General features: G+C 42.4%; 1 protein-coding gene across 1 annotated transcript in view; it reads left to right on the forward strand.

The window, feature by feature from the left end:
* The window catches only part of LOC306885427 (synaptotagmin-11-like), a 35,623-nt gene extending 24,352 nt beyond the window's left edge, over window positions 1–11,271 (forward strand). The window contains exons 3-4 of the mRNA XM_079441926.1: window positions 9,266–9,386; window positions 9,498–11,271. Coding sequence (XP_079298052.1) covers window positions 9,266–9,386; window positions 9,498–9,808 — 432 coding nt within the window. The 3' untranslated portion in view covers window positions 9,809–11,271. The remainder of the gene's footprint in view (window positions 1–9,265; window positions 9,387–9,497) is intronic.
* The last annotated feature ends 1,754 nt before the right edge of the window (window positions 11,272–13,025 follow it).

Genomic DNA, 13,025 nt, shown 5'->3' on the forward strand with positions numbered 1-13,025 from the left:
CTGGTCATGCCGTACGGCCTTGTCAATGCCCCCTCCGTATTCCAGGACTTCATGCACGCGGTGCTCCGGGAGTATCTCCATAGGTTCGTGCTAGTTTACATCGATGACATCCTCATATACTCCCGGAGCTTGGCCGAACATCGCCGCCACGTTGCGGAGGTCCTCCAGCAACTCAGGAAGTTCCATCTGTTCCTCAAGGCCGAAAAATGCTCTTTCCATCAACCATCCGTGCACTTCCTAAGTTACATAATTGACAGTGGTGGCATCCGAATGGACGAGGGGATGGTGGAGGCCATCCGAACCTGGCCGGTTCCCTCCACAATCAAAGAACTCCAGAGATTCCTAGGTTTTGCCAATTTCTACCGAAGATTCATCCAAGATTACAGTACCATCACAAGTTCCCTCACCAACCTGCTCAGAAATAGGCCCAAGTCTCTGTCCTGGACCCCAGCTGCCACGGAGGCCTTCGAGACATTGAAGGAAGCCTTCACCCACGCTCCTATCCTCGTGCATCCTGATCCCCAGAAACCCTTCATTGTGGAGGTAGACGCCTCCACTTCTGGAGTAGGAGCAGTTCTATCTCAGCAGCAGGGGAATCCAATCAAACTCCATCCATGTGCCTTCTTTTCTAAGAAGTTCAGCCCGGCGGGAAGGAATTATGATATCGGCAATCGGGAGCTCTTGGCCATCAAACTCACCCTAGAGGAATGGAGGCATTGGCTAGAGGGCGCCCAACATCCTTTCACCGTGCTGACAGACCATAAGAACCTGCAATATCTAAAGGAGGCCAAACGACTCAACCCCTGTCAGGCACGTTGGGCCCTCTTCTTCACCCGGTTCAACTTCTCCATATCATACCGCCCTGGTTCCCGTAATACCAAAGCCGATGCCCTGTCCCGTTTACTTGCCACCGAAGAATTCGAGGAAATTCCTGAGTCAATCATCCCAGAGAAGATCTTCACCTGCCCCATCCAGTGGACCGAAGAACCCGCCACTCCTGCCAATGCCTCTACCGCCACTCCGCCGGGCTGTCCCCCTGGTAAACAGTACGTTCCCAGATTACAACGCATCTCTGTCATTCGCTCTGCCCACGACTCTCTGGGCACTGGCCACCCAGGGGCCAACAGTACCCTCTCGCTTTTGAAAGATCGTTACTGGTGGCCCAGCATGGCCAGGGACGTGAGAAGGTTCGTTCAGGGATGCGCGGCGTGCGCCATATCCAAGAGTCCTCCCCACTTACCAGCAGGCAAACTCCTCCCGCTGCCCGTTCCCAACCGTCCATGGTCACATCTAGGAGACGATTTTGTCACCGACCTGCCAGCATCGGACGGAAACACTTGCATCCTGGTAACTGTGGATTGATTCTCCAAGTCCTGTCGATTGCTTCCTCTGAAGGGTCTGCCTGCCGCCATGGAGACAGCGGAGCTGCTCTTCAACCACATATTTCGGCATCCCCGAAGACATTGTTTCTGATCGTGGTCCTCAGTTTGTTTCCAGAGTCTGGAAAGGCTTCTTCAAACTCCTAGATGTGACCGTAAGTCTGTCATCAGGGTACCATCCACAGACTAACGGGCAGACGGAGAGGAAGATTCAGGAAATTGGCCGCTTCCTGCGAACCTTCTGCCACAGCCACCAGGACTCCTGGAACCAGTTTCTTGGCTGGGCCGAGTACGCCCAGAACTCCCTGCGTCAAGCTGCCACTGGACTCACTCCCTTCCAGTGTGTGCTCGGCTACCAGCCACCACTATTCCCCTGGTCTGGAGGACCTTCTGAAGTGCCTGCAGTAAATTACTGGTTCCGGGAGAGCGAGAGGGTCTGGGACGATGCTCACCATCAGCTCCAGCGAGCAGTATGCAGGCGCAAGATGACAGCAGACCTTCGCAGATCCGAGGCCCCACAACACCAACCAGGACAGAGGGTCTGGCTGTCAACCAGGGACATCAAGCTGCGCCTGCCCTGCAGAAAGCTAAGTCCCAGATATGTTGAATCCTTCACCATCAGTAAGCAAGTCAACCCAGTCACATTTCAGATGCAGTTGCCCCCACACTACCGTATTAACCCTACCTTTCACGTATCACTCCTGAAACCGTACCACCCACCTGTTTCTCCGTTCACAGAGCCTGGTCCGAGTGAGGAACCCCCTCTCCCGTTAATACTGGAAGACGGAGCGGTGTATAAGGTGAAGGAGATCTTGGATTCCCGGTGCCGTGGTGGCCGCTTGGAATACCTCGTAGATTGGGAGGACTACGGCACAGAGGAGAGATCATGGATCCCCAGAGATGACATTCTGGACCCAATGCTACTGGAGGAATTCCATGCGACCCATCCTGACCGTCCAGCTCCCAGAGGAAGGGGTAGGCCACCACGACGTCGGGGCGTTCGGCCCTCTGGAGCGGGCCGTGGAGAGGGGCGTAATGTCACAGATCGGCCAGGCTCCCCATCCTGCCAATCACAACGAGCACCCTCGCCGGAATACTAATCAGCACACCTGCACGTCATCTGCACCTCATCAAGACACCCCATATAACCACACACCTCACAACAGCCAAATGTCCGGTCTCGTTCGTACGTAGTGGACTCCTAAGTGTTATCTCTGTGATTTACCTGTGATATACATACCTCTTGAACTTACCTCTTGTGTCTCCTCCGAGTGTTGTTTCCATCCGTGTCCTGGACCCCAATCTGTCCTTCCTGGAAGCTTCCCCCGAAGTATTGAGGTGTGTGGTTCCCATCTGTCCACAAGCTCCTGTCGGTATACACAATGGTTCTGTGAGAAATCCCATCACATCATACCCCATCCTTGCATCTGCCTTCAACAGTACATTCTTCTGTCTCTGCTCATCTGCCTTAAAATAAACCTTACCTGTTTTTGTATCCCGTGTGTGGAGTCTGCTTCTGTAACATATAGTTTGTGATCAACCCATTTTGCACCTGTATTTACTACATTGGATTGTTTACTTGTGATCATATCACACAAGACAGATAGCAGGTGTAAAGGAGGCCTCAGTAAACACCCATTGAAACAGAGAGAGAAGATTTTGCATCCATTTGCTTTCCAACACAAGCTGAACACTGTAAAAGTTGTTGCATAACAAGTAATCATAGCCTAATACACTGCTGTATTTCCATCAAAACAAGAACAATAGCATTATAAGCGATGTTCATAATCTCATTCTCTCTGGCGGCAAGAAAATCTTTAGTGCTCTAAGGCAAATAAGTATTTGAGCTTGTTTTCCTGCTTGTGTACAGCTTTGTAAATCAGTATACAAAATATGCAGAGTAAGCTTGTTCAAATCAGAGAACTTCCTGTCTGCTTTATGCTCTTCTATAGAGAGAGTATCTTAAATTGAATCAGTGCCTATGACTCCACAAGACAGGAGCATTAGGGTGTTGGCTGGGAGTGGTGGACAATCGATTCAGCCAAGAGAGAGAGAGGGAGAGTGAGAGAGAGGATTATGGGAGAGAAGGAAGGAGAAAAAGCTCAGGGAACAGATGGGGTGCAGTCCGTGCGGCGAGAGAGACTGGTAGAGAGAGAGATGGGTGATTATGAAGAGTGAGTGACATACTGCGGCAACGCCATACTCTACGCTTGCTTATAGCTCTTCCTGAAGCATATTTTCATGGAAAATAAATGTGTGTGGAATAAGAGTAGCCTTGTTAATGAGGTTTAGCTAAGGCGAAAACAGGATGAGCTCATTCTTATTGTAGGCATCTGTAATAAAGTGTTTTTTGTATAGACGTCTTTTGAATAGACACTTAAATGTACACAATCAATGTATTGGCAGTATCTAAAGCATAATCCCTTGCACATCTTGAGAGATGTACAACAAATCCTCAAATTGCTCAAGCATTACCTCCAAATCTCATAAATTATGGAGAAACATTATCTTGGTTAATTTTTTTTATTTTAAATAGCTATTTTATTTACACATTTCATCCAGTCATTTGAATGCTTTGCATGGATATGCAAATATGACATACAAGTGAAACAAGGTGTAACATTAGCATGGGCATCTTTATAAATCTAAATAGAGATGCACATGTGTTTAATAATTCTCATTATTAACTAGTGCTGGGTAACGTTTGAAAAGTATTCTGTATACATTACGTAAAATGAATAAGATTATGTTACTAACTACAGTTTTCATCATGTAATCTGTAATGACTACAGTTTGTAAGTAATCTACCCAGCTCTGTTATTAACTAACTATTAACTATGACTTTTGTCTCTAATTTGCTGATTATTATGTAGTTGTTAAATCTAGGTATGGGGTAGGATTAAGGGATCGAAAATGTGGTCATGCAGAATAAGGCATTAATATGTGCTTTATATGTACTTATAAACAGTCAATATGCTAGTAATATGCATATTAATAAGCAACTGGTTAAGAGAAAATCCGTCCCTAAACTGAAGTGTTACCCAATATTTTATTAACCTGGTCCAATGTATCTATGGTCAAAATACACAAATCAACAGGCATACGAGAAGCACAGTTACCCGCAGGGACTGTGCCTCATTGTGCAGCTAAAAAGAAAATCACAAACACTTACAGACATTACACATTAAGATGTAGGCTGTTTTAAGTCCATGTTTAGCTCCAGGATGCCTCCTAATGCAAGTTGCCATGGTGATAACCAGGAACAGGACTGGAATCTTAACTCTCATAGAAGAGAAAAACAACAGAGATGGCAAGAGGAAAAATAAGAAGCAATGTCTTTTCATGCGGTGTGGAAGAAGTGTTTTTACATGTATTAATTTGATTAGATACTTTTAGAGACTAAGGAATACAATAATAACAAAGGGATCTTTTAGAGACTAAGGAATACAATAATAACAAAGGGATACACATACTGTATATATATATATATATATATATACAAAAAACAAACAAACAAAGAAAACAAACAAACAGAGGATGTCTTTTTAAGTGGCTTCATTTATATCTTAAGCTGTTTTTTGTGGCTTCAGCAATCGGGTTGGGGCTGGATGCTTGTTCCTCCATTGAGGGACAGTGAAAGTTCAGCACTGAAACGAAACACAGCAACTGTACAAAGCACATTAACATTTAATGAGGACTGCACTGGATTAAAACTGTTTATTTTTGTCTATTGTTAAACTGCCACTATTTTACACTTAGCATTTGTTTACATTGTATACCTGTGCCAACACTGTGACGAGTGGGGCAGGGCCGAGAGCCGTGGGAGCAGCGAGGCCGGTGGAGTTTAATGATAATGAGCGACACCTGTGCCACTCACTGGTCTCGAGTCCCATGGAGGAGCTCCGCAACGATAAAAGTAGGAGTCATGACGGTGGAAGACGAGAGAGGACCAGGCCTGGGCTTTATTTTGTGTTTTTTTTTTTTTGTGAGGGGCTGCCACATTTGTTTTATGTTTGTTTATTTTATTACTAAATGGTTTAAATATTTGGTGGTTCCTGCCTCCTCTTTCCCATATCTACGAACTTTGCTACAATCACAATTTGCTGTTACTGCTTTTACTACTCTGAGACAGGGCTTCATAACCCATGGTTAAATTTGGGATAAAAGTCGCCTTAAGTTGTTTTAGGCGGTTGCTGCTGAATGTTTCAGTGCTCATACAATACTATCACATGACCAATTTGTACGTATTTTACGAGGTGTCTAATTTGAATGAATTCGTACAACCTCACTCTTACGATTTTGTACGATTTGTCTAGACCCCAGTGACGGATAGATTTATGGGCGGGGTTAGGGGTAGGTCATTCGTATGAATTCATACGAATTGAGGAACTCGTAAGATACATACGATTTAGTAAAAATTTTACAAATTCCTACGAGTGAGGTTGTGCGAATTAGTATGAATTAGCCACCTTGTATAATATTCACAAATTACCATGAGATTGGGTTGGCTCGTAAGTGTCAGAATGCAAGACTGTATTCGCAGAGACAGGGTTAGAAATAAATGTCCTGTGGGAGTTAAACCATGGCTTGAAGAGACACCAACGCTCCTTTTGTCCTCTTCTCTTATGACAATGGACAGGTGCCTTTGATTATTCCACCCAGCTTACCCTCATGACCATATGATCACCATTTCCCAGGGAGAACTGACAGGTGCACAGATGGCCCATTGCAGTTTTCGTTCAAACTTGTCCATATGGAGAATAAGTGGCAATTTAATGTCCCGTGTGAGCAGGACAGGCTCTGGTGTAAGTGGAGTGAATGCTCTCTCCTCCTCTATGGTCTATTTCACTGTCCAGGAAATGAAGTAGGTGTTCCTTCCAGTACACAAAGTGGATAATAACTTCATCCTGGTAGACTGAGTTACATCATATGGGAAAAGGATGGTACCCCATACATACTGAAAGGAAAGGCACTGTACTGCCAATATTCCTGTAGTGTTAAAGGACCTTAACTAAGTGACAGAAGGTACCTGCCAAAATTTCCAAAGACTTGACACAAGCAGTGCACCTCGCGGTTATTTTTTTGCTTCTCTTGGCCAGAGGTGTCCAATCCTGGTCCTGGAGGGCCTGCAGAGTTGAGCTACAACTTGTACCAACATACCTGCCAGGATGTTTCTAGTACACCTGGGTTCAGGTGTGTTTAATTGGGGTTGGAGCTAAACTCTGCAGGACGTTGCCTCTCCAGGAACAGGACTGGACACCTCTGTTCTTGGCCAAAGGACACGCCAGCGATAATTAACAAAAACAAGGCAGACAACACATAATTATCTTACTTTTAGTCAGGCTTTGTCCCAGAGGCCAGGAGTGCCAAGAGAACACAGTTTTCCTGTGTTGCAACACTTTCTTAGCTCTTAATCTAATAACCTGCAAACCTGACCTTGTTGCAGGATCAGAGATACCATTACATCCCTCAATACTCTTACACCGAGTTGGCTATGATGGCACAGAAAGCCCATGGACAAGGGTGATGGCAGTACTCGGTAGTACTCGAGACAATACTGTGTCTCAAGCCTGAGCTTAAGAGCATGTTTTCATAAACTTGTCATAAACTTGGGAGCATTTGAACTCAGTCTTCACAGTCCGGTCTTGAGTAGTACAACACTGCGGATACTTTTTGCGGTCTGTATCAATTTATTTGATCCGCTCTGTGCTATTGTGTCTTTGGACAGAAGCACATTGTGTGTGTGCTGCTCAGGTTTGTGTGACATTGAAGCAAAACCAGACTTCATTCAGCCTAAAAGGAAAGCTTATTTAAACTGTCTGTAGAGTTCACATGCAGATCTTGGTGTTGACTCAGGCTTATGGTCTCAATCTTTTTTTTTTTTTTTTTTTTGCCTTTTAGGATAGGACAGTATATATATTGACTGGAAACAAAGTGGGAGAGAGAGGGGGAACAGGATTGGCAAACTCAGGACGCCCAAAGTGCAACGGCGCTATATGTCAATACACTGCTATCAGCCGACCTGGTCTCAGCTATTACTCTGAAAGCCAATATATACTTCAGTTTTTACATGTACACGAGGGTCCACGTGATGCAAATTTCGTCACCTTAAAGGGTTAGTTCACCCAAAAATGAAAATTAGCCTGCGTTTTACTCACCCTCAAGGTGTATATGACTTACTTCTTTCAGACGAATCCAATCAGAGTTACATAAAAAATTGTCCTGGTTATTCCAAGCATTATCATTGCAGTGGGTTGGTGTTTCTGTGGAACAGTCCAAAAGACAAAAACAGAAATTGCGCGCATCCATAATAAAACGTGCCTCACATGGCTCCAGGGGAGGCACCCCTGTAGCGAATCCATGCGTTTTTATAAGAAAAATATCCATATTTCAAACATAATAAACACTTCTCTCTTACTTCATCTAACCGTCATAAGCGGAAGCTGTTCTGGCAGATGATGTGGGACGTATGCGCATCGTGATTAGTGATGAACGTGGAGAGAGAACAAAACAAAACGCCGGTCACGAATTAGAAGTACAAACCGAGGATTTGTAAAGAAAAATGTTGGAGGATTTTGATATAAGGCAAGAGGAGACTGATTTTCCTTTGCTAAAGAAAGGAAACTTTGCTTCCTTTGCTCCTGTAAACAAACTTGTGAGACTAGCATATCTCAGAGGCTCGCACGCAACACATATATCCTATGTCATCCGTCGGAACGATTTCCGCATACGACAGATACCGGAAGTGATAGAAAAGTAAAATTTATTTACAGATAGTGAAATTTATTCACCCCCCGGAGCCGTGTAAGGCACGTTTTATTATGGATGCGTGCACTTTATTTGACATCTTTTGGACTGTTCAACAGAAACACCCACCCACTGCAACGATAACGCTTGGAATAGCCAGGACAATTTTTAATATAACTCTGATTGGATTTGTCTGAAAGAAGAAAGTCATATAAACCTAGGATGCCTCGAGCGTGAGTAAAGCACACTTTTTTGGGTGAACTGACCCTTTAATAGTACTTTACATGCACCACCCGAATTTTGTAACCGGTTGCACATGTGCATTGACTTGGTTTTGCACTAATCAGTTGTTCCACAAGGTGGCAACACTGGCCCGAGCTGTTGTTTCGCAGTAGAAAACTAAAGAGACAGAACAACAACAAAATAGTGGAGACTACAATGGCTGCATTGACGAGCATTTGTGTGAAAGGGATGTGAGATAGCAGCAACTTTAGATTAAAAAAGTGCAAAGACATTTTTATCGGCCATAACTTCTGGAGAAAAATAGCGCAGAAAAAATGAAGCTTTCTAGAGGGCATGTGTAGACCATCTGCATTCGCATACACCTCAAATGGACTATACTTTGAAAGGCTATGCGTACAACTGTGCAAAAAAAAAAACTTAGTATACTTGGGCCTTGATTCATTTTACTCAGGTCTCTACCTGGACTCGACTACAGCACTTGGAGATGGGTTTTGTTCCCCTTGTTGGTACTGCTTTAGGAAGCATGGATGATTGTGCCAGGCTTACCTTACTTTTGGACAGACTCTGAATTTGATGATACATGGGGCAACTTTTAGAGCAATGTTGCTGTCAACAGGCAACCAGTTGGACACACGACTGATCTAAAGTATCCAAATTTGTTGCCCATTCTCAATGGGAAAGTGCCCAAGCAACATTACTCAAAAAAGTTGCCAAATGTATCATCACCTTGAGGCTGAGTATCATGAGCCATTGTGACAATCCTTCTATATCAGTACTGTGATCACAGGATGGCTCCACATCATGTCCTTATTTATTCATCTGACAGACTTTTGCGTATGCCTATAAACATTTGTGTCCTATTTCTTGTGTTCAATTTCGGTTCTGTTTCTCCGCAGTGTGAAAGTCGTGGAGAGTTGCTGGTCTCTCTGTCCTACCAGCCTGCTACTCACAGGCTTAATGTGGTAGTCCTTAAGGCCAAACACCTGCCAACCATGGACATCACTGGCCTGTCAGGCAGTAAGTACACACCACACATAAACACAAATATATAGATATTCAAATGATCCCATTTATGATGCCAAAAACCTGACAAATTCTAATGTCTTTATTTCTCTTCTCCACCCACAGACCCTTATGTTAAAGTGAACGTCTTTTACGGCCGCAAGCGCATAGCCAAGAAGAAGACGCATGTGAAGAAATGCACACTCAATCCCGTTTTCAATGAATCATTTATCTACGATGTTCCAGCTGAGCTAATGCCGGACATCTCTGTGGAGTTTCTGGTCATTGATTTTGACCGCACCACGAAGAATGAGGTTGTGGGTCGCCTGGTTCTGGGTGGTCAGAGCCCTATTCCATCAGGGGTGACTCACTGGAGGGAAGTCTGTGACAACCCAAGGCGGCAGATTGCTAAGTGGCATAACCTTATAGAGTACTAGTGTCTGGCTAACACATGGGGAAAGCAAAATGTATTATACCACTTCCTTCCTGTCAGCCCCTCTATAAAAAGAAGCCCATTTAACAGTTTCTCCTTTTCCCTGTACAGATAGGTGTATGAGAGGTCATGTGTGTCAGGATGTAAGACCAGGAAAAGACACTTAGAAAGTTCTCTAATGAACTTGTAGCAAAAAAGACTTATATGTCATAGCAAAAAAAAACAGATGAAAAAAGCAAAAATAACCACGTCAGTGTGGTTTTTGGCTCTGATTTGATTACGCTAAAGTCAATTATAAGAGAATTATACCTGTATGAGAGTTATATGCACAGTATCCTCAGAGTCTTCTACCAGTATACCGGCATATTCACAATATACATACACTACTTTCAATTAGCCGCATGCTAGAGCTAGTGAGACACTTTTATTTTTAGGATGAAGGAGGGTTGTATGAAAAAGTGAGTTTTAAGGTCCAGTTTTTAAGAAAATAATGATGTGAATGTTTTGATAGAAAATGGATGAAATGTGATATAAACTGGACACCATCATGAGCATTTTGGCTAACATGCTAATATTTACCACAGAAGACAAGGTTGAAACATGGCTATTATTCCTATTCATCTAAAAAGTAATGTTTAATCTTGTAATGACGCTGAAATTGAGATGAAAATTCTCTGGAGAAAATAAAACTCCAAATGCCAGTTAAACAAAACCTAATGTTGAGGCAGTTTTCAGCCAACCGCCAAATTAAAATTAGAGACTGTCAGCTCAGGATTAAAAATAAATTTGATTTATGAAAGCGCTCTGATGTTACATATAGTAAAGCCAGTCTACACTTTCCCCCGTTTTTATGCTGTAGCTGCTTTATTTATGTGTAGCTGTACTTATACATTATTGTTCATTTCTCCGTCTTGATGACTTGGACAAAGCACTTCTATGACCACTGTGTTGTCGGCGTATCTCAACATATCTACTATTCATTGATTTAAATAAATTTTTGTTTTTCTTTTTTTCCTTTAGGCATATCTATGCACATTTCCATTGTACTACAAAGGATGTTTTAACCCAGTTGCTGTGCTATACCATAGCATAGAGATCAGGGAAGGTTTGGTTAAAAACGTTGGAGGGAAACGCTGATTAAACAACAGTAAAAGCCAAATGTGACAGATATTAACATATTAACGTATTGTCAAATTTGTACATTTTACATGTACTGTACCTAACATCGCAGTTTCTATTGCCATCAAACATGTTTTTTTAAGGCCACACTTAACAACTGAATATCGCCAAATATACTTTTGACTTACAAATGGTGTCAATTAGCCACCCCCAGGTTATTTACTTCAATAAGTTTGGCTTTAAGCCCGTCTATTCTCTATTCTATGAATTATAGCTGAGATTTATGCAGATTCAGACCAATTTTTGCACTTTTGTAGAGTACTGTATTTATTTTTATGATTTGCGTTCAAAAGACAGAATATATATATATATATATATATATATATATATGTATATCAAAACCCTAATAGCTATGATAGGACTAATTGACCATATCAAAGTTAGGATTTTGGCATTAGCCAGTAACCATTAGTCAGCGGCAGCTGTCGAAAACTAACCAAAGTAGATGGACCAATGTTTTATGGTGTGCTGGTGACCATGATGAAGCAGCTCGCACTGCAGCATCAGACGGGTCTCTGAGTCCATGTTTGAAGGCATGCAATGTGCGTGTGAATGTGTTCCCAATGACGTAATTCGGTGCCCACAGCCCCTGAGGCAGATTACATGCTCTATTCCCAGAGCAAATGAGTGCATGTTTAGTTAATAAGGCAGAAAGTGGGAGGGTGAGAGGAGGAAAAAAATATAGACTGGCTCATTAGAGAGATTTCATATTTAACATGTGAAATTAATATAGCAGTAAATTAAGCCCCAGCGTTCTCTCCATGATATCTGCAGTCAAGCTCATTGTGAGTCATTAAGGCCACATAATGAGATCAACCACTGTTTATTAGGAAAAATGAATCACATTCTGAAGAAAATTAAGAAACCCTTCGTCTTGCAATTTCACTCTATACATTTTCAACAGAAAAGTGAACTCTTCCACCCTCTATGATGTTTTTAACCCTGCATGCAATGACTATTCAAATTTCTGCTTCAAAACTGGTGTATATATTACAGTTTTTAGTGGTTTATATGACAGCAAAACCCACTTTTGTAAAAACAGCAACCCAAACTACACAATGCAACCTACGTGAAATGATACATGCGTGTTTTTCTTTATTTTAACCCTCAGCTCCTTGTGTTACTTGGAACTTTTTTGATCTTTTGGGCATACAAGCTTGTTTTATATCAATAACTATAGACATAAAGATGAATATAACCAATTGTAAATGAGTGTTTGTTCCAATGCACTGGTGGGCAGCAGCACTTTCTGCTCTCCTTGTATCTAACTGTTTTACCTGGAATGGAAATGGTTACTTTTTGTGTAAACATCCTCTTTTGGAGTGCTATCTGCCCCTTTTTTTTCTCTCTGCCACTGGTCCCTAACAATCCCTCAGTTTTTTGCTGTTGTGTGTTGTACAGAAACATCGAAAGCTGAACAAAGACGAAAATGAGCTGAGAAGAAAATTACTGTAATAAATATATTAGTCCATCTGGATACCGCAATGTTGATATGGTTAAGATGTAATGAAGTTAGAGATTCAGCTTTATTTTAGGTGTCCCTTAAACCACTGTACCTAGATGATAAACAGTGTTAGTTCACCACAACTGTAGTGCGATTCATGTTGTTACCTGGACTTTTCAATATTTGTAAGTACAAGCAGGTTGTCTATGTATAATGTAAGTACAGTGAGTAACATGTACTTGACATACCCATCTTAATACTGCTCATTTCACTACACGATCTTCAGGGACATCTAACATAAAGTGTGAACTATAATGCTTTTGAGGGCAAGTTATCTGCATACTGCTGTGAGTTTATGCTAAATACAGTATGTTACACTAATGCTGACTTGTACTGTATGTTGAAGTTGTTAACACAATGGACGTGCAAATACAATAAAAACTGATACACTAGATCAGACCTTCCCCTCTTTCTCTGCTCTGAAGTTGAATTAAAATCAAGTTACAACTTGAGTTGTAATCTGTCACCTACTCATCCCTTATTTTGCTCAATTTTACAACCGCAAATTTTCCATTATAAGGTGACGGATCCAAAAAAT

The sequence above is a fragment of the Barbus barbus genome, assembly GCF_936440315.1.
Source record: "Barbus barbus genome assembly, chromosome: 19".
NCBI classification, from domain to species: domain Eukaryota; kingdom Metazoa; phylum Chordata; class Actinopteri; order Cypriniformes; family Cyprinidae; genus Barbus; species Barbus barbus.